The sequence below is a fragment of the Ranitomeya variabilis genome, chromosome 4, assembly GCF_051348905.1.
Source record: "Ranitomeya variabilis isolate aRanVar5 chromosome 4, aRanVar5.hap1, whole genome shotgun sequence".
Classification (NCBI taxonomy): domain Eukaryota; kingdom Metazoa; phylum Chordata; class Amphibia; order Anura; family Dendrobatidae; genus Ranitomeya; species Ranitomeya variabilis.
The window spans coordinates 228,592,773-228,615,054 of NC_135235.1; the positions used below are offsets into that span (position 1 = coordinate 228,592,773).

At 40.2% G+C, this 22,282-nt stretch overlaps 1 protein-coding gene across 1 annotated transcript in view; it reads right to left on the bottom strand.

Annotated features, from left to right (window-relative positions):
* Nucleotides 1–3,519: 3,519 nt before the first annotated feature.
* Nucleotides 3,520–22,282, bottom strand: part of LOC143770488 (G protein-activated inward rectifier potassium channel 2-like) — an 85,192-nt gene continuing 66,429 nt past the window's right edge. The window contains exons 2-3 of the mRNA XM_077260150.1: nt 8,673–9,629; nt 3,520–5,127 (exon numbers count right to left, since the gene is read on the bottom strand). Coding sequence (XP_077116265.1) covers nt 4,802–5,127; nt 8,673–9,591 — 1,245 coding nt within the window. The 5' untranslated portion in view covers nt 9,592–9,629 and the 3' untranslated portion in view covers nt 3,520–4,801. The remainder of the gene's footprint in view (nt 5,128–8,672; nt 9,630–22,282) is intronic.

A 22,282-nucleotide genomic window follows, 5' to 3' on the forward strand; every position in this document is an offset into this window, starting at 1 on the left:
GGGTCCAATTTCTCCTGATACCCTTGCAAAAATAAAAAATTGTTTGCTAAAATATAATTTTTGAGGAATGAAAAATTATTTTTTATTTTCACGGCTCTCCGTTATAAACTTCTGTGAAGCACTTGGGGGTTCAAAGTGCTAATCACACATCTAGATAAGTTCCTTGGGGGGTCTAGTTTCCAAAATGGGGTCACTTGTGGGGGGTTTCTACTGTTTAGGCACATCAGGGGCTCTGCAAACGTAACATGATGCCCGCAGACCATTCCATCAAAGTCTGCATTCCAAAACGTCACTACTTCCCTTCCGACCCCCGACGTATGCCCAAACAGTGGTTCCCCCCCACATATGGGGTATCAGCGTACTCAGGACAAACTGGACAACAACTTTTCGGGTCAGATTTCTCCTGTTACTCTTGCAAAAATAAAAAATTGCGGGCTAAAAAATCATTTTTTGAGGAAAGAAAAATGATTTTTTATTTTCACGGCTCTGCGTTATAAACTTCTGTGAAGCACTTGGGGGTTTAAAGTGGTCACCGCACATCTAGATTAGTTCCTTGGGGGGTCTAGTTTCCAAAATGGGGTCACTTGTGGGGGAGATCCAATGTTTAGGCACACAGGGGCTCTCCAAACGCGACATGGTGTCCGCTAAAGATTGGAGCTAATTTTTCATTCAAAAAGTCAAATGGCGCTCCTTTCCTTCCGAGCCCTGTTGTGCGCCCAAACAGTGTTTCCCCCCCCACATATGGGGTATCGGCGTACTCAGGACAAATTGTACAAAATCTTTAGGGTCCAGTTTCTCTTTTTACCCTTGGGAAAATAAAAAAAAATTGTTGCTAAAAGATCATTTTTGTGACTAAAAAGTTAAATGTTAATTTTTTCCTTCCATGTTGCTTCTGCTGCTGTGAAGCACCTGAAGGGTTAATAAACTTCTTGAATGTGGTTTTGAGCACCTTGAGGGGTGCAGTTTTTAGAATGGTGTCACTTTTGGGTATTTTCAGCCATATAGACCCCTCAAACTGACTTCAAATGTGAGGGGGTCCCTAAAAAAAAAAAAAAAATGGTTTTGTAAATTTCGTTGTAAAAATGAGAAATCGCTGGTCAAATTTTAACCTTTATAACTTCCTAGCAAAAAAAATTTTTTTTTCCAAAATTATGCTGATGTAAAGTAGACATGTGGGTAATGTTATTTAACTATTTTGTGTCACATAACTCTCTCGTTTACCAGAATAAAAATTAAAAATTTGAAAATAGCAAAATTTTCCAAATTTTAGCCAAATTTCCATTTTTTTCACAAATAAATGCAAAAATTATCGACCTAAATTTACCATTAACATGAAGCCCAATATGTCACAAAAAAAATAATCTCAGAACCGCAAGGATCCGTTGAAGCTTTCCTGAGTTATTACCTCATAAAAGGACACTGGTCAGAATTGCAAAAAAACGGCAAGGTCATTAAGGTCAAAATAGGCTGGGTCATGAAGGGGTTAAACAACACTTTTTATGGATATCTTTGAGGGTATGTGCACACGTCAGGATTTTGTCAGGATTTTTCCTCAGGTTTTGTAGCCAAAACCAGGAGTGGGTGATAAATGCAGAAGTGGTGCATATGTTTCTATTATACTTTTCCTCTAATTGTTCCACTCCTGGTTTTGGCTACAAAACCTGAGGAAAAAGCCTGACAAAATCCTGACGTGTGCACATAGCCTCAGAAATGGCTTTCTTCTTGCCACTCTTCCATAAAGGCCAGATTTGTGCAGTGTACGACTGATTATTGTCCTAGGGACAGACTGTCCCACCTCAGCTGTAGATCTCTGCAGTTCATCCAGAGTGATCATGGGCCTCTTGGCTGCATCTCTGATCAGTCTTCTCCTTGTTTGAGATGAAAGTTTAGAGGGACGGCCGGGTCTTGGTAGATTTGCAGTGGTATGATAATCCTTCTATTTCAATATGATCGCTTGCACAGTGCTCCTTGGGATGGTTAAAGTTTTGGAAGTCATTTTGTATCCAAACCCGGCTTTAAACTTCACAACAGTATCACGGACCTGCCTGTTGTGTTCCTTGGTCTTCATGATGCTCTCTGTGCTTCACACAGAACCCTGAGACTATCACAGAGCAGGTGCATTTATACGGAGACTTGATTACACACAGGTGGATTCTATTTATCATCATTAGGCATTTAGGACAACATTGGATCATTCGGAGATCCACAATGAACTTCTGCACTGAAAGTAAAGGGGCCGAATAATATTGCACACCCCACTTTCCAGTTTTTGTATTTCCACAAAAATGTAAAATAACCAATAAATTTCATTCAACTTCACAATTGTGTTCCACTTGTTGTTGATTCTTCACCAAAAATGTACATTTGGTATCTTTAAGTTTGAAGTATGATATGTGGGAAAAGGTTGAAAAGTTCCAGGGAGCCGAATACTTTCACAAGGCACTGTATGTGTAGACGGTGGGTTGGGTACAGACACCGTGTCAGTATGTGACACGCACGGTGTGTAGGCAGCAGCCACACTTATGAATCCCGGCAGCACAGGCGAGATCTCCTAGGTGTTAACATGTCGGTAATCACCCAAGGAATGATGACAATGCTGCTGATTCATCAGGTGATTGTATTCTTTACGGTAGAACAGAAATCCTTGTTCTCGGCAGCACATTGTACGCTGCAGACATGACACTGTATGGGGGCAGACTGATCTACTAGTGATCGTTCTGTCCCCGTCATCCTTTGTCATTCAATGTAAAGAGCCTGGGAAACATGAGATGAACAATTTCTTTATTATCGATCGGTGTCACAGAATGGCCTGAACTCAGCGCATGTAACTACAGCCGCCATGTCTGTGTGATGGGGCAATATGTCAGCATTTGGGACCCATTTTAAACTTTTGCCCAGGGCCCCGCTTTGTGTAACACCGGCCCTGCATGCAACTGCTAGGGTTAATACTCATAGGTGTCGCACCTCCCTGACAATGAGGAATATTGTCAGTAATCAGCACGGAGCAAATGTTATATATTAAATATTTATTGTACAGGAACATAGAAGAGATGACACAGGAGTAACAGCAGTGAATGTAATCACAGTGCACGGATAGAGGCTGCAGTACAGCTCTGCTGCCATCTTGTGGGCACACTCTAAACTGCAGCACAAATGCAAAGTGTATTTCTACTTGTCTGCATTGCCACGATGGAAGTAATAATGTCGGCTTAGTTACCATATTAGGCCAGCGCTATATAGAGACAAGTTCCAGTCCTTTTTATGAGCATCCTCGGCATCGTTCACAATAGGACCCTAGTGGCGGTAAAACACACCTTGCTTCAAAAACCATTTATCGCTAGGCCTCGTTCTGACGTCCATTTTCACATTCTATCACTCATACCTGTGATGGTCTCTGGCCCTGTTCACCTGTCCAATCCAAATCCTCAATCAGAATCTTTGGGTCTGTGAATTTATTGGACAGCACTTGGATGTCTGCAGACTTTTTTTTTTTTGTTTTTTTAATTATAATTTTTTTTTCCCCTCTTTGAAAAAAAGACTGATGAAATGATGACAATTTTTCTTGGATGTGAAAAAACCTGATGTATCTGAATTAGTCCTAATATGAATGTGGAAAAAAAAAATAAAAAGTGCAGGTATTGTGCTGTGCTTGATAGCAGAAATTAAAAATGGCTGACGCTAGTTGTTGCCGCAGGATTTTTCTCTTCGCCACGATAGCACCCACTCACATCAGTGGGTGCTGTCGTGGGCTCTATAAAAGAGCATTACTGGTAAGTAATCCGTTTTGGGGTTTTTTCAAAATTTCATAATTGTTTTTTTTTGTTGTTGTTAATTGTATTTTAATAAAAACTTTGCACCATTTGGCTCTTACGGTCTCTTACTTTCCCTGCATGCAGCTGCCTGCGAAATCAGCGTAATAAGAATCAGTCAGTATGTGGACCGCAAAATGCATCCAGCCTGTGTTTTTGTTTTTTCTTCATTTTCTGAGCTCCTCCTGTGTTGATTTATAACCAAACACCACATCAAACTTATCCGATCTTTAATGTGGTCATAAATGAGCCGAGAGGAGCTCGCTGACAGATTCCCAGTTAACTCGATCTGCAGTCCACAATATGCAAGGAAACACATCGGCTATAAGAATCAAACGGTGCAACATTTAACAAATTAAACCCAATTGCAAAAAAAGACTTTTACCCCCCAAATAAATGAATAAAACAATTATCTTCCCCCGACTGTCCACATCCTATTAATATTTGCATATGGGATAAAGGAAGAGAACGTGGTAACGTAAAGCTCCAGGATATAGCGTAAAATATGGAGCGGGCCGTGTTCATAATCCTGGCGCAGACGGTTGCCCAAATGTTAACCCTTAAATTATCAATGTGTGCCCTAAAATTGTCAGTAAAGTCTTTTTAAGGTTTTTTTTTTTTTTGCAAGTCTGTTCCTGGGAAAGTGCCCATTAGGTCCACCATTCCTGTCCTTGGCTTGGAGCGGCACAACCTGTCGCAAGTGGCTGCCATATTGTTAGTCTCTCGTCTTTCCTGCAAATGGATATTAATAAGAAATGGCTTATAGGAGGGAATGTATGTTTTTCAGCGTCTTTTTTTATCTCTCGTCTGTGACGATAGCCTCTATATTTCGGGTTTTGTAAACGTCCTGCTGAACAGCGATCCATATGACAACATGGCCGTCTCGGCTGCGCAAAACTTGCAGTCTTATTTGGCCGCAGCTCATATTGGCGATTTTCCTCCGTCCGTCTATTGCTGGCGAAAATTCCACTTTATTTTATTATTGGGGACCGTCACTCACAGACGTCCTCCTTTGCTTTACTAACGTCCCCATTGGAGATGACCGGCGCGCTCTCCACCTCCGCCCTGTCCTGTAAGCCACTCATGGCGGTCTGGTTGCCTTTGCTGTTGGCAGAGGTGAGCTGCAGCGCCTCGCCCTTCTCGTTCAGCTCTGCCAGGTCCTTGGCGCTGGAGGTCGGCGTCGGCGTCTCGTCAGTGTTGTGGAAAGTGTCATAGTCCACTTCATAGAAGCCTTCTTCCAGCGTGAGGACAGGCATGAAGCGGTGACCCCACAGCACCTCGCTTTCCACATAGGAGCTGCGCGCTTGACAAGTCATTCCTGCAGCGGGAGGAAAAGTAGAGAAGGCAAAGTTAGAAAAATCCACTCTTTTTTTAAATATTTCCATAAGGATGGCACCACTTTTATCCTTAGGTCATGTCTGGAATTGCAACTTCACTTTATAGAATGGGATTTGGCTGAGCTGCAATACCACATACAACCTGTGAACAGATGTGGCGCTGTTTTACTGCGAAGTCAGCTGCCCTGTAAATACTTTTATAGGCATTAATATATACATTTTACTATGACCACGACTCACAACTATTAAAGGGGAACAGTCAGGAAAATTTTAATACTCATTCTAGTGGTACAATTTTGTAGTTCTTACTGTAACGATAAAAATGACACCTGTCTTGTAGAAATCCAGCTTTAAAGCCACATGCAAATTAGCCTAGAAGCTCACTGGAAGGGGCGTGCCAATCTTAGAGTGCACTGACATGCACTTCCAATGCTGGAGTGCACTGACACCCCCCCCCCCCCCCCCAATGCACTTCCAGGCAAATTTGCTGGATTTCTCAGCACTGGAACATCAGATTGGTGCGAAACAGGTGAGAGGGTCCTGTAATGCCATTTATCTCTGTAAAAGGTCCTTTTTCAAATTGACCCTTTCAAGTGCAGTTTTCACTTTGACCACCAGAGGGCAGTGCTGCATAGGGAATCTAGTTTTTAACGCACTTCCAAGAAGCGCCACCAGATGTCACCATTCACTACAAATCGTATAACACTGCTACACGCAGTATATAGTATATACCAAGATCCAAGAAGTATCGTTTCTCCTTGCGGAGAGTGACATGATAAGCATGTCGAGGTGAGGAGACTTAATGCTCCTCTGGGAAATATGCAAATTGTCTCTTCAGAGAGGAAGAGGACTAGAACTCTAGTGCCACCTATTGGAAGTAGCAATCCTAACAGTCAATGTCGACCCTTTAACGAGCCTTGTCACATGACTTAGGATAATAGCCAAACCAGAATGTTTGGCTATTATCCTAAGTTATGTGACAAGGCTCGTTAGAGTCGACATTGACTGTTAGGATTGCTACTTCCAATAGGTGGCACTAGAGTTCTAGTCCTCTTCCTCTCTGAAGAGACAATTTGCATATAGTATATAGCGGGTGCATTATATTAATGGAGGTAAATTATTATTACTCTTCATGTGCTGATATCACACGTTTCAGAGATGTAAGTAAAGTACAAGGAAAATGCATATCACATTTCTCACCGCCCCTTTAACAGTAAGAGAGCCCCTTTAATATTTCAGCTGCATGAGGGTCAGACCCTCTACCTTCAGCTGTTTTAGTGACACAGGAAAGGAGAGGACTTTAATAAAAGAAATAGGTTTTGCAGCCAGATTTTAATTTCAGGTATTAAATGAGATCAATAAAAAGGAAATAATTGTGGATAATTAACGGCAATTACAAGTTAATGACTGTTCTGTAAACAGAGATCAGCGGCTCGAGCCGCCAGATCCCTCAATTACATCCTGTCTATATCGCTAATGTACCCTGGAGAAAACGCGCTACCCACGCTAGATGCTACAAGTGCAGGAAATGAGCGAGGAGCTCCGCGGACAGATAAAGCCTCTGAAGTGCCCTCCACATGGGAGCAAATAAATGGTGGGTCATCACCAGGGACAGATCCTAACTGCCGAGCACACCGCCAAATGCTGAGCCTCTGCCGCACAACTAGGTGCGCAGCGTGGAAGCGCAGAGGCTACCGCATCTGCTTTGTAGTATTATACTAGTTATATTCTTGTACAAAGGGGCAGTATTATAGTAGTTATATTCTTGTACATAGGGGCAGTATTATAGTAGTTATATTCTTGTACATAGGGGCAGTATTATAGTGGTTATATTCTTGTACAAAGGGACAGTATCGTAGTAGTTATATTCTTGTACATAGGGGCAGTATTATAGTTGTTAGATTCTTGTACATAGGAGCAGTAGTATAGTAGTTATATTCTTGTACATAGGGGCAGTATTATAGTAGTTATATTCTTGTATATAGGGGCAGTATCAGTAGTTATATTCTTGTACATAGGGGCAGTATTATAGTGGTTATATTCTTGTACAAAGGGACAGTATCGTAGTAGTTATATTGTACATAGGGGCAGTATTATAGGTGTTAGATTCTTGTACATAGGAGCAGTATTATAGTAGTTATATTCTTGTACATAGGGGCAGTATTATAGTGGTTATATTCTTGTACAAAGGGACAGTATCGTAGTAGTTATATTCTTGTACATAGGAGCAGTATTATAGAAGTTACAATCTTGTACATAGGGGCAGTATCATAGTAGTTATATTCCTGTACATAGGGGCAGTATTATAGTGGTTATATTCTTGTACATAGGGGCAGTATTATAGAAGTTACAATCTTGTACATAGGGGCAGTATCATAGTAGTTATATTCCTGTACATAGGGGCAGTATTATAGTGGTTATATTCTTGTACAAAGGGACAGTATCGTAGTAGTTCTATTCTTGTACATAGGGGCAGTATTATAGTTGTTAGATTCTTGTACATAGGAGCAGTGTTATAGTAGTTATATCCTTGTACATAGGAGCAGTATTATAGTAGTTATATTCTTGTACATAGGGGCAGTATTATAGTAGTTATATTCTTGTACATAGGGGCAGTATTATAGTGGTTATATTCTTGTACAAAGGGACAGTATCGTAGTAGTTATATTCTTGTACATAGGAGCAGTATTATAGTAGTTATATTCTTGTACATAGGGGCAGTATTATAGTAGTTATATTCTTGTACATAGGGGCAGTATTATAGTTGTTAGATTCTTGTAGATAGGAGCAGTATTATAGTAGTTATATTCTTGTACATAGGGGCAGTATTATAGTAGTTATATTCTTGTACATAGGGGCAGTATTATAGTAGTTATATTCTTGTACATAGGGGCAGTATTATAGTTGTTAGATTCTTGTACATAGGAGCAGTATTATAGTAGTTATATTCTTGTACATAGGGGGCATTATTATAGTAGTTATATTCTTGTACATAGGAGCAGTATTATAGTAGTTATATTCTTGTACATAGGGGCATTATTATAGTAGTTATATTCTTGTACATAGGAGCAGTATTATAGTAGTTCTATTCTTGTACATAAGTGAAGTATTATAGTAGTTATATTCTTGTACATAGGAGCAGTATTATAGTAGTTATATTCTTGTACATAGGGGGCAGTATTATATTGGTTTTGTTTCTTTTCTGTGTTTTTTTTTATTCACTTCCTACTGTCTCACCCCATCCGCCTTCATCTGAATTAATGGGGGGTTTTCAAGTTGAAAGTTTGCTTTATCCATTCCAGCTGGAAGAAAAGTGCCCCTTTCCGTGAATCGGTTGGGGACCCAGTGGTCAGACACGCACATATCAAGAAGTCATAACTTATTCTGTGGATGGGTGATAACGTCTTTAACTTGCACATTTTAAAAATTATTCTGAAAATGTGAAAATTATTGTGCAAAATGTCCAAAATTTGTCAAAAGAACAGAACCAATAGTTTTTACCAGGTCATGATTGGAGAGCTCTTACCTGTAGCTTCCACCATTCCTTCCAGGATGACCACAATCTCAAATTCTTCCTTTCCGAGCTGTTCCTTGGAAATCTCCCAGAATGGGCTCTGCTCATTAAACTCGTGACAAATAATAAGTGGCGAAACCAGAAACAGTCTGTCGTCTCCGGTGTCGAATCCCACGTTTAAGTCCGTTTGGTTGAGGGGAATGAACTCTCCCTCTTTGGTTTGTTTGGACTTGATCAGCTTGGCTCTGATAGATGCCTCCACAATGTGCGAGTTTCTGAGGTCTCCAACCCTAAACATCAAACATAGCTTCCCGTCCCTCACGGAGATGACAGCCATATTGGAGAACATGAGGGTCTCTGCTCGTTTCTTTGGCTGTGAGATCTTTACAAACATGCAGCCCACCATGAAGGCATTGACTATGGAGCCCAAGATGGCTTGGACCAACAGAAGAACTATCCCCTCTGGGCACTTGTCCGTTATGACCCTGTATCCGTAACCTATGGTGGTTTCTGTCTCTATGGAGAAAAGGAAGGCAGATACAAAACCGTTCAACTTATCCACGCACGGTGTCCACGACGCATCCTCAATGTGCTCGAGGTCCCCACGGATGTAGGCGATGAGCCACCAAATGAATCCGAAGAAAATCCACGTAATGGTGTAGACCATGGTAAAGACTAGAAGATTAAACCTCCACTTTAGGTCCACCAAAGTGGTGAAGATGTCGGTCAGATATCGGTAGGTTTCACGGACGTTTCCATGATGGACGTTACATTTCCCGTCTTTCTCTACGTACCTCTGCCTACGTCTCTTCTCCGGTTCGGCCATCACCATGGTTCGGTTGGTTGGCACCATCGTAGGGTTCTGCGCTTGTTTGGGCAGTTTGATGCCTCGACTTTCAATGTCATGGTCCATAAACTTGCACGAGTTCATCTTGGAGGAGGGATTCACGGAGCTCGATTACTCCCAGCCTGGGAAGACACAAGGTGACATCAACAGTCGAATACGAGTCAGAATACATTGACCGTAGAAGCAACCTTCACTGTGGTCAGAACGTATTTGGGTCTTTCTACATGTTGTCGTATTAGTGAATGTAGAATCATTGTGCCTTTGTATTAATGATCTGGGAGTTTATTAATCTTGTCAGGGCCAGAGTGAGGTGTCTGGGATCCGGGCCGTTAATCACTTTAATAATGTAAGTAAATTACTGCGAGGATCCATCCCAGCTATGTGAGAGCGCCCGCTAACACATCACATATTTAAGAAGTGCCGCCGTCATCTTTATTAGATTTTCATGCATCGTGAACCTGAATACAAAGTCCGTGAGCAGAAATTATCGAGATGATGGGGTCCAGATGCCGCAGAGAGGTCTGCAAGGTGCGGACGTCACACTGAGAATTCATGGCGCAAGCAGGGGAAAACCACCGACACAGTCCAAGGCTTCCAGATGTGATGTGGAGCATGCTGGTATAACCTGGGCATCTCCTGTATATAATGATATATGTACAGCCGGTATAACCTGGGCATCTCCTGTATATAATTATATATGTACAGCTGGTATAACCTGGGCATCTCCTGTATATAATGATATATGTACAGCCGGTATAACCTGGGCATCTCCTGTATATAATTATATATGTACAGCTGGTATAACCTGGGCATCTCCTGTATATAATACTATATGTACAGCCGGTATAACCTGGGCATCTCCTGTATATAATTATATATGTACAGCTGGTATAACCTGGGCATCTCCTGTATATAATTATATATGCACAGATGGTATAACCTGGGCATCTCCTGTATATAATGATATATGTACAGCCGATATATAACCTGGGCGTCTCCTGTATATAGTTATATATGTACATCTGGTATAACCTGGGGGCATCTCCTGTATATAGTTATATATGTACAGCTGGTATAACCTGGGCATCTCTTGTATATAATTATATATGTACAGCTGGTATAACCTGGGCATCTCCTGTATATAATGATATATGTACAGCCGGTATAACCTGTGCATCTCCTGTATATAATGATATATGTACAGCTGGTATAACCTGGGGGCATCTCCTGTATATAGTTATATATGTACAGCTGGTATAACCTGGGCATCTCCTGTATATAATGATATATGTACAGCCGGTATAACCTGGGCATCTCCTGTATATAATGATATATGTACAGCTGGTATAACCTGGGCATCTCCTGTATATAATTATATGTGTACAGCTGGTATAACCTGGACATCTTCTGTATATAATTATACGTGTACAGCCAGTATAACCTGGGTATCTCCTGTATATAATTATATATGTACAGCTGGTGTAACCTGGGTATTTTCTTACTGAGCTGTATTAAACTCCAGAGCTGAAATCTCCCAGCAGGCCCTGCTCGTTTGCTGTCTGCCCTTTAACCTCTATATTTATGGTTTATCAGGCGACTGTCTCCTGTGGACATCGCCCCCATGGCTGTGCAGGTAGCAGAGCCCGCGGCAGGTGGCACTGCCCTTTAGCACAGACAGATCTTTCATGTAAGCCTGCAGCCTGGCATCGGAGAACTCACAGATGGCCGCACTTGCCACGTTGGTTCTTTCCAACTGGCTCTTGTGTATTTCAGAACATTTGCCAAAACAACGAGCCGCGTCCGGCCGTTATTAGGAGCCATTCAGTGCTCAATGATTAATGGTGGAGAGAAACGCGATAAAGAACGGTCCTGCCCCAGATGCCTGGTCCATCGGTGCGGAGAGGGTAGGAATCGTCATTCTCCTGCACGAGAAACAAGTTTTATTCTTAAATACAGTGAAATGGGGATTTAGGTTCTGTATGTATTATAAATGGTGGTGTTAATTACTTTCAGTAATATGTATAGTAGTATTATATACATTATATGGTGGTATTATACAGTATATCTTGCATGGTGGTATTATTTGGGTACTATATGGTAGCAGATATTAAATTATGTATGGTGGTATCATTATGTAGGCACTTTATGGTAGTACTATATATGATACTAGCTGTACTACCCGGCTTCGCCCGGGTTAATGCCTGCTGTTAGCAAAATAGAATGTGTTAACAAAAATTTATTCTGCACACAAAAACCACAAAACAAATAGATAGAAATGTAATTATTAAAAGGCAAAAACTAAGCTAATAGAAGCATTTCACAACATATATTAGCTTTGTTATACTGAGAATGTCTTTGTTGCCTATATTAACCAATCAGAGCTCAGGTTAATTAACTGTAGCAAAATAGAAGCTGAGCTGTGATTGGTTGCTATTGGCAGCCTGATAAATCCCCAGCCAACAGTAAGCCCTCCCCCCTGGCAGTATATATTAGCTCACACATACACATAATAGACAGGTCATGTGACTGACAGCTGCCGTATTTCCTATATGGTACATTTGTTGCTCTTGTAGTTTGTCTGCTTATTAATCAGATTTTTATTTTTGAAGGATAATACCAGACTTGTGTGTGTTTTAGGGCGAGTTTCATGTGTCAAGTTGTGTGTGTTGAGTTTGGCGACATGCATGTAGCGACTTTTGTGAGATGAGTTTTGTGTGGTGACATGCGTGTAGCAACATTTTGTGTGTCGAGTTGCATGTGACAGGTTAGTGTAGCAAGTTGTGTGCAGCAAGATTTGTGCATGGCGAGTTTTGCGCATGGCGAGTTTTATGTGTGGTGCGTTTTGAGTATGTGCAAGTTTTGTGTGAGGCAACTTTTGCATGTGGTGCAACTTTTGTGCATGTGGTGTTGTATTATGTAAGTGCAGCGCCCCAGAGTCCTGGTCATTGCAGTAATGTCGCTCTGCCACTAAGGAGGGCGATGTTACCTCTAATTGCACTAAAGGAGTTCACCTGACCAGGTATCACAGTCACACATTACACTTCACACTCTGGCCACCAGGGGGAGCAAAGGGTTCTATGTATTAGGCCACTCCTCACACTCTGGTAAAACTGGGGGTTGGATAGGAAGTTAGAGAGAAGCTGACTGGGTTTTGCCCAGGTAACATCTAGTGAGAGAAGAGCGTTGCTTGGGAAGATTCAGGGGGGTCCCTGTCAGGGGTGGGATCCTGACAGAGGCCTAGCGAAAAGGACAGATCGTTACGGAGCCCTGCCTGCACCTCATTGCGGTGGCATCTTAAGAAAGGACACGAAGCAAAGGATATTGTGGAGAAGTGAGAAACGAGATCACAGCACAAAGGAGATAGAACCAGTAGGAGTCGTGCCCCGAGATCGGCAACATCCTTCTGAGGCGCGTAGCCGGTGGCCGGAACGCCGAGAAAGTAACAGACTCTACGCATTACTTTGAACCAACGGCAGGGCAGTTAACTTTAGGTGGGCTGTCTCACCTTTACACCTAATGAAGACAACGGAGGCAACTGTGGGAGAGGGGCGTCTCTAGGGTCCCTATAAAATAACTCCAGGCCTATCCCGTCATACGGGTGCGTCCTATCCATATCATCGGGGGGACGGAGAGAAAGAACAGAAACATACACGACAGTTGTGAGGACTATCCCGTGGTGCTCAGCAGGGAAGTACTACAACACCCAGGCGCTAGTAGGTAGGCTACTGATTTCCACCTGCAAAGGGAACTCTGGATGTGCCTTCGGACCGGCCGGTCTCAGCCAGCCCTGTTAACAGTGCTCTGGATTGCGGATGCCGAAGCCTGCAGTAAAGAGGTAAAGAGACTGGAACCCTGTGTCCTCGTTATTTACTGCGACCTACACCGTCACCTACATCTTTAATTGGATGCCCCTTAGCAGGGCCACGGACCGGGTCAGGCCACCGTGACATCCCCAGAACCGAGAGAGAGAGACCCGGTACCGAGTACCCCGCTGCCCTGCGTCTGGGGGCGCTCCATAAGTTCTGTATAGCGGCATCATTATTTGGGCAAAATATGGTAGTATATATTATGTATGGTGGTATTATTACTTGGGCACTGTTTGAAAGTACTATATAATGTATAGTGGTATCATTATTTGGGCATTGTATGGTAGTACTACAGTTGTGCTCAAAAGTTTACATACCCCGGCAGAATTTTTGCTTTTTTGACCTTTTTTCAGAGAATATGAATGATAGCACCAAACCTTTTTCTCCACTCATGGTTAGTGGTTGGGTGAAGACATTTATTGCCAAACTACTGTTTTCTCTTTTTAAGTCATAATGACAACCCAAACCATCCAAATGTCCCTGATCAAAAGTTCACACCCCCCATTTCTTAATACAGTGTATTGCCTCCTCTAACATCAATGACAGCTTGAAGTCTTTTGTGGTAGTTGTGGATGAGGTTCTTTATTTTCTCAGATGGTAAAGCTTCCCACTCTCCTTGGCAAAAAGCCTCCAGTTCCTGTAAATTCCTGGGCTGTCTAGCATGAACTGTGCGCTTGAGATTTCCCCAGAGTGGCTCAATGATATTGAGGTCAGGAGACTGAGATGGCCACTCCAGAATCTTCACTTTGTTCTGCTGTAGCCAAAGACAGGTCAACTAGGTCTTTTGTTTTTAATTGTTGTCATGTTGGAACGTCCAAGTACGTCCCATGTGCAGCTTCCAGGCTGATGATTGAAAATTTGCCTCCAGTATTTGCTACTAACGTGCTGCATTCATCTTTCCTTCAACTTTGGCCAAGTTTCCTTTGCCTTTGTAGCTCACACAGCCCCAAAACATCAGTGATCCACCTCCGTGCTTTACAGTAGGAATGGTGTTCCTTTCAGCATAGGCCTTGTTGACCTCTCTCCAAATGTAACATTTATGGTTGTGGCTAAAAAGTTCAATTTTGGTCTCATCACTCCAAATTACTATGGTCCAGAAGCTTTGAGGCTTGTCTCTGTGCTGTTTTGCGTATTGTAGGCGAGATACTTTGTGGCATTTGTGCAGTAATGGCTTTCTTCTGGCGACTCGACCATGCAGCCCATTTTCTTCAAGTGCCTCCTTATTGTGCATCTTGAAACAGCCACACCACTAGTTTTCAGAGAGTCCAGTATTTCAGCTGATGTTATTTGTGGGTTTTTCTTTGCATCTCAAACAATTTTCCTGGCAGTTGTGGATGACATTTTTGTTGGTCTACCTGAACGTGGTTTTGTTTTTACAGAGCCCCTGATTTTCCATTTGTTAATCACAGTTTGAACGCTGCTGACTGGCATTATCAATTCCTTGGATATCTTTTTGTATCCCTTTCCTGTTTTATATAGTTCAACTACCTTTTCCCGTAGATCCGTTGACTTTTCCTTTGCTTTCTCCCTGACTCACAATCGAGAAACGTCAGTAGCTGGATGAAAGATGCAAGAGTCTGTCTGGATCACAGAAACTCACTCGGCTTTTATGCACACACACTGATTACAAGCAAACAGGTCACAGGTGAAGATGTTACCTTTAGTAGCCATTCACACCCATTTGTGTCAACTTCTGTGCATGTTATCAGGCCAAAATCACCAGGGTATGTGAACTATTAATCAGGGTCATTTGGATGTTGTCATTATGATTTAAATCATATTCTCTGAAAAAAGGCCAAGAAAGCAAAAGTTCTTCCGGGGTATGTCAATTTTGAGCACAACTCTATATAATGTATGGTGGTATCATTATTTGGGCACTGTATGGTAGTACTATATAATGTACAATGGTATTATTTGGGCACTGTATGGTAGTATTATATAATGTATGGTGATATAATTATTTGGGTACGGTATGGTAGTACTATATAATGCATGGTGGTATCATTATTTGGATACTGTATTGTAGTAATATATAATGTACGGTGGTATCATTATTTGGGCACAGTATGGTAGTATATAATGTCTGGTGGTATCATTATTTGGGTACTGTATGGTAGTACTATATAATGTATGGTGGTATCATGATTTGGGTACTGTATGGTAGTACTATATAATGTATGGTGGTATCATTATTTGACCACTGTATGGTAGTATATAATGTATGGTGGTATCATTATTTGGGTACTGTATGGTAGTATATAATGTATGGTGGTATCATTATTTGGGCACTGTATGGTAGTACTATATAATGTATGGTGGTATTATTTGGGCATTGTATGGTAGTACTATATAATGTATGGTAGTATTATTTGGGTACTGTATGGTACTACTATATAATGTATGGTCGTATCATTATTTGGGCACTGTATGGTAGTAGTATATAATGTATGGTGGTATTATTATTATTTGGGCAGTGTATGGTAGCATTCTGTTATGTCTGGTGGTATTATTTACTTTCAGTATAGTAGTATTATATACATTACTTACTGTATGGTGTGCATATACATATATTACTGAACATCGTCTATCAGAATAGGTGTCAGTAGGACCGATATTTACTGGTGTTTTATACTCCTAAGATGTTAGCCACCTCCATTGCCTTCCGGGTTTGACCCTTCCTGGGTTAATTTCTCGTTAATGAACCTGCCGATCCGATGAAGGCTTCATCACTATACAGACAAGCGTCCCAACAGCTGCCTCCTCGTCAGCTTCTTCCCATCTCCTTCCACAAGCAGATGTTTTCCGACCGTCTGCTCCAATTAGTGGGGTTGAGCACTACGTGGCGTATTCATGCACATCTTATAGGCAAACAAGACGGCAGGCCTAGACCAGACTTGTTAAATGTGAGAGCAGCTGACAGCCGCCGTCATAGTCCGTAGGGGAACCTCGTAGCCCAGACATTATGTATTAAGATCAAACCCTGCGTGCAGCGTGCCGAGGGGAGAGCAGTGGCGCTCGGAAAACATTCTGGCAATTACATAACTTAGGACTTGGTGCTGCGTAATGTCATCTGTAGGAGCAGCACGACCCTCCGAGGGACAAAATTTCCATTTAAAATACATTTATATTGCTCTACCAACCCGCGCTGATGTGTAAGCGTGACGATAAGTGGACGGAGCCGCATCCAGCGCACAAAATGTTCTGTGCTCTCAAAAAGGGGGTCACTTTAGGTTTTTCTGCGAACAGGTGACCGTGGACCAGGCTTCAATGCAAAAGACAAAAATGGAGCAAAAAAGGTTCAGTGCTCTTGAAACAGAGTTGACATAAGAAGTGGGTCCCATCCTCCTGGGAGATCTGGGGTTAGAAGATCACTACGTATTGTGAACCGCAGACCTTTCATTTAGCCGGTGTGTTTGTGTTCCACGTTAAATGGATTTGGTTTCCTTTGGTGGTAAAGAGGTTAAAGACCCTTTCTATGCTTGTCAGAAGCAGGCAGCTCCATTTCAGCTGCTTCTGATCTGGTCATTTCCTCTCCCTATAATATCTGGCCAGACCTTCTTTTCCTTGACGGTGAAAGTTTTACTTCCTAGCTCCTTAGAGTCTCTGTGCTGAATTGAAGATCATTGATGCTACTGGAGATTGTTGCATTCTGTTTTCAGGTGTATGCTTTCTTTATTGTCCTATTCTCATTTGGTTGGTACATTCATATCCCTCCCTATGTACAGATCTACCTTTGGTGAGTATTTGTATGTTTGTTCTTTTGTTATCCCTGTCTTACATGTTTATACATTAGCATTTCTGTCCCGAGCCTCCTGGGGGAGCGGGAGGGGACAACTTAGGCAGTAACAGGAGCAGAGTAAGGTAGGTGGCCCAAACCTCCTCACCTTTAGAGGTTCCTTTGGGAGCAGGGATAGTTAGGGCCCCAGTCCTAGGGATGGTTCAGGGCCCCTTTTCCCTAATCACGAACAGTCACAACATCACATATAAGTTTTATTTTGTTGTCATTTTATGGCGATAATATTTGGACAATGTATACGGTTGTTTTTGGGCACCATATAGAGTTTTAATATTGGCTCCATATTGTGGCACTATATTAGTACTATTGATGATGTGTGTTCACTATATTGCAGTATTATTTGAGCTCTTTTTAATAGCACTGTTACAACCTATGGGATGTTGATATGTGCTCGCTTTATGACGTTATTTTGTCACTGTGTGGTGGTACTATATGGCACAGTATTAATTTACTAATGAAGAACATCCCTATTATTGTGGTTATTATGTGGCAGTATAAATTAGACACCACATCATGGCTTTTTTGCGCACTATATAGGGCAATACAGTGATACTATTTTGAGTACTGTTTGTGATGTTTGGTCATTATATGGCCGTGTTATTTTAGCACTGTATGGCAATGTTATTTTACTATTGTACAGCGAACTATGTAGGTACTGTGGGACCGTTATTGTGGTTGCTATATGGCTATATAATTTAGGGACCATAACATATGTTAGTATATTGTATTTTAGTGTTGTGTGCTCACTATATGGTTATATTGTTTAGGAACTGATTGGCAGCATTATTTGAGCTCTGTAGTGTAGTACTCCTTAGATCCGGCAGGATGAAGTTGTGCGTTAACTGTATGGCAATGTTATTCTGCAGCTGTATGGCAGTACTATGTTGGTACTGTAAGGCTTTTCTTTTTCTTATTCTGATAGTTTGTAGCAATGTATCAGTGAAGGTAAAATGTATCAGCCCAGAGTTCAAAATTTTAATATCAATAGGGATTGTCTAAGCTGGAAGCAATTGTAGCAAACACTCAGCTGTAATAAGTATTGGGTCAAGTCAAGGGTGAACTTTTGGATGTGGTGAAGAATGTTCCTGATGGCAGTTTATTATCACACCAGGAAACGTGATCATCATTAGATTTCCCCGGTGACCTCACTCCTTATTCTCTACAATCACTGATATCGGATGAGAGCATAGATCTATGTAAATATATGTCACCGACTGATATAATCCTCTGTTCTCTGTGACGGGGAAGCAATGCGCGGCTGCTGACAAATGCGGATTAACAGAAAGGTTTCTTTCTATGAAATCTTTCGTCACAGATGTATTTCCTGCTTAATACAAAGAACACGGAAAATGAAGAATGTCAGGCGGATCGCTCTTCATATTTACATATATTACTTGTGTTTGAGTCTCTCATCTGCTGGGAAATCACTGGGAACCGAGCAAAAACATGTAATGTCAGAGGATAATCACTGCAGAGGAGCAGAGGCAACAGGAGAAAGCGGCATCTGTCCCCTCAGTGATATCACTACTGGAAACTGTAATGGTCAATGGATGGCAGTATTATAGTAGCTATATTTTTGTAGATAGGAGGAGTATTATAGTAGTTATATTCTTGTACATAGGCGCAGTATTATAGTAGTTATATTCTTGTACATAGGAGCAGTATTATAGTAGTTATATTCTTGTACATAGGGGCAGTATTATAGTAGTTATATTCTTGTACATAGGGGCAGTATTATAGTAGTTATATTCTTGTACATAGGGGCAGTATTATAGTAGTTATATTCTTGTACATAGGAGCAGTATTATAGTAGTTATATTCTTGTACATAGGGGCAGTATTATAGTAGTTATATTCTTGTACATAGGGGGCAGTATTATAGTAGTTATATTCTTGTACATAGGGGCAGTATTATAGTAGTTGTATTCTTCTACATAGGGAGCAGTATTATAGTAGTTATATTCTTGTACATAGGAGCAGTATTATAGTAGTTATATTCTTGTACATAGGAGCAGTATTATAGTAGTTATATTCTTGTACATAGGGGCAGTATTATAGTAGTTATATTCTTGTACATAGGGGCAGTATTATAGTAGTTATATTCTTCTACATAGGAGGCAGTCTTATAGTAGTTATATTCTTGTACATAGGGACAGTATTATAGTAGTTATATTATTGTACATAGGGGCAGTATTATAGTAGCTATATTCTTGCACACAGGAGCAGTATTATAGTTGTTATATTCTTGTACATAGGGGGCAGTATTATAGTAGTTATATTCTTGTGCATAGGGACAGTATTATAGTAATTATATAGCATTAAAAGTTATTTCCATCTGGGCCATTTGTAGCTTACAGCAATTTTCCGAACTCCCATGCAGATGAATAAAAACGTAGAGCCAATAAAGGATTCTGATCGCAAAATGTGGTAGAAAAAACATATCTCTAGCCAGTTGTAATGATCTCCTGCTGCCTCTGGTCAGTGTAACAATGAAGATATATCACTGATATGATAGATTTGTATATTTGCACATCATTCCGTTAAACTTGTCAGTGTTATCAGGTTTATTTCACGGGAACCTGCCATCGTCAGCTTTATAAAAGAGCCGTGGGGTGCAGATCAGCAGATGTAAGATTTGGTAGTGTTGTCTCTTTTGCAGTTTTGATCTACAGAAGCTTTGGCTCCCGGCAGTCACTGGGTAAATCTAAGAAGAAGGAAGCCTCGATCATTTCTTCAGCTTCAGAGCATAAATTTGTTTTACAAGTTGATAATCACCCCCTTGGGGGAGATGTTATTACATAAGAAAGGATTATCAGCCATTCTCTACAATCCTGCCTGGTGTTTGTGTCACTCAAAACCACTTTTACAGCAATCAAGACTCCTGGGTGTTAACGTTAATGAACCATGGATGTGAAGGCATTAATTAGAAGTAAGGACCAAATTTATTATATGACCTTAAGACCTAGAAGGACGGTAATAGGGGTGTCTGTATCTAGGAGGAAGATATGCATTCTACCGGCATCAACAAACATGCATTCAGCATAATTCACATAATACTGCCCCTATGCACTGTACAAAGATACTATAAACATGCTACCTCCAATTAAAAAGGCAATAACAAGAATAATACATCCCCTATGTACAAGAATATAACTACTATAATACTGCCCCTATGTGCAAGAATATAACTACTATAATACTGCCCCTATGTACAAGAATATAACTACTATAATACTGCTCCTATATACAAGAATATAACTGGTATAATACTGCTCCTATATACAAGAATACAACTACTATAATACTGCTCCTATGTACAAGAATATAACTACTATAATACTGCCCCTATGTGCAAGAATATAACTACTATAATACTGCCCCTATGTACAAGAATATAACTACTATAATACTGCTCCTATATACAAGAATATAACTGGTATAATACTGCTCCTATATACAAGAATACAACTACTATAATACTGCTCCTATGTACAAGAATATAACTATTATAATACTGCTCCTATGTACAAGATTATAACTACTATAATATTGCCCCTATGTGCAAGAATATAACTACTATAATACTGCCCCTATGTACAAGAATATAACTACTATAATACTGCTCCTATATACAAGAATATAACTGGTATAATACTGCTCCTATATACAAGAATACAACTACTATAATACTGCTCCTATGTACAAGAATATAACTACTATAATACTGCCCCTATGTGCAAGAATATAACTACTATAATACTGCCCCTATGTACAAGAATATAACTACTATAATACTGCTCCTATATACAAGAATATAACTGGTATAATACTGCTCCTATATACAAGAATACAACTACTATAATACTGCTCCTATGTACAAGAATATAACTACTATAATACTGCTCCTATGTACAAGAATATAACTACTATAATACTGCCCCTATATACAAGAATATAACTACTGTAATACTGCCCCTATGTACAAGAATATAACTATTATAATACTGCTCCTATGTACAAGACTATAACTACTATAATACTGCTCCTATGTACAAGAATATAACTACTATAATACTGCCCCTATGTACAAGATTATAACTACTATAATACTGCTCCTATGTACAAGAATATAACTACTATAATACTGCTCCTATGTACAAGAATATAACTACTATAATACTGCTCCTAAGTACATGAATATAACTACTATAATACTGCCCCTATATACAAGAATATAACTGGTATAATACTGCCCCCATGTACAAGAATATAAATGGCATAATACTGCTCCCTATGTACAAGAATATAACTACTATAATACTGCCCCTATGTACAAGAATATAACTGGTATAATACTGCTCCTATGTACAAGAATACAACTACTATAATACTGCTCCTATGTACAAGAATATAACTGGTATAATACTGCCCCTATGTACAAGAATATAACAACTATAATACTTCTCCTATGTACAAGAATATGACTACTATAATACTGCTCCTATGTACAAGAATATAACTACTATAATACTGCCCCTATGTACAAGAATATAACTACTATAATACTGCTCCTATGTAAAAGAATATAACTACTATAATACTGCTCCTATATACAAGAATATAACTGGTATAATACTGCACCTATATACAAGAATACAACTACTATAATACTGCTCCTATGTACAAGAATATAACTACTATAATACTGCTCTTATGTACAAGAATATAACTACTATAATACTGCCCCTATATACAAGAATATAACTACTGTAATACTGCCCCTATGTACAGGAATATAACTACTATAATACTGCTCCTATATACAAGAATACAACTACTATAATACTTCTCCTATGTACAAGAATACGACTACTATAATACTGCTCCTATGTACAAGAATATAACTACTATAATACTGCTCCTATGTAAAAGAATATAACTACTATAATACTGCCCCCTATGTACAGGAATATAACTACTATAATACTGCCCCTATGTACAAGAATATAACTACTATAATACTGCTCCTATGTACAAGAATATAACTACTATAATACTGCCCCTATGTACAAGAATATAACTACTATAATACTGCTCCTATGTACAAGAATATA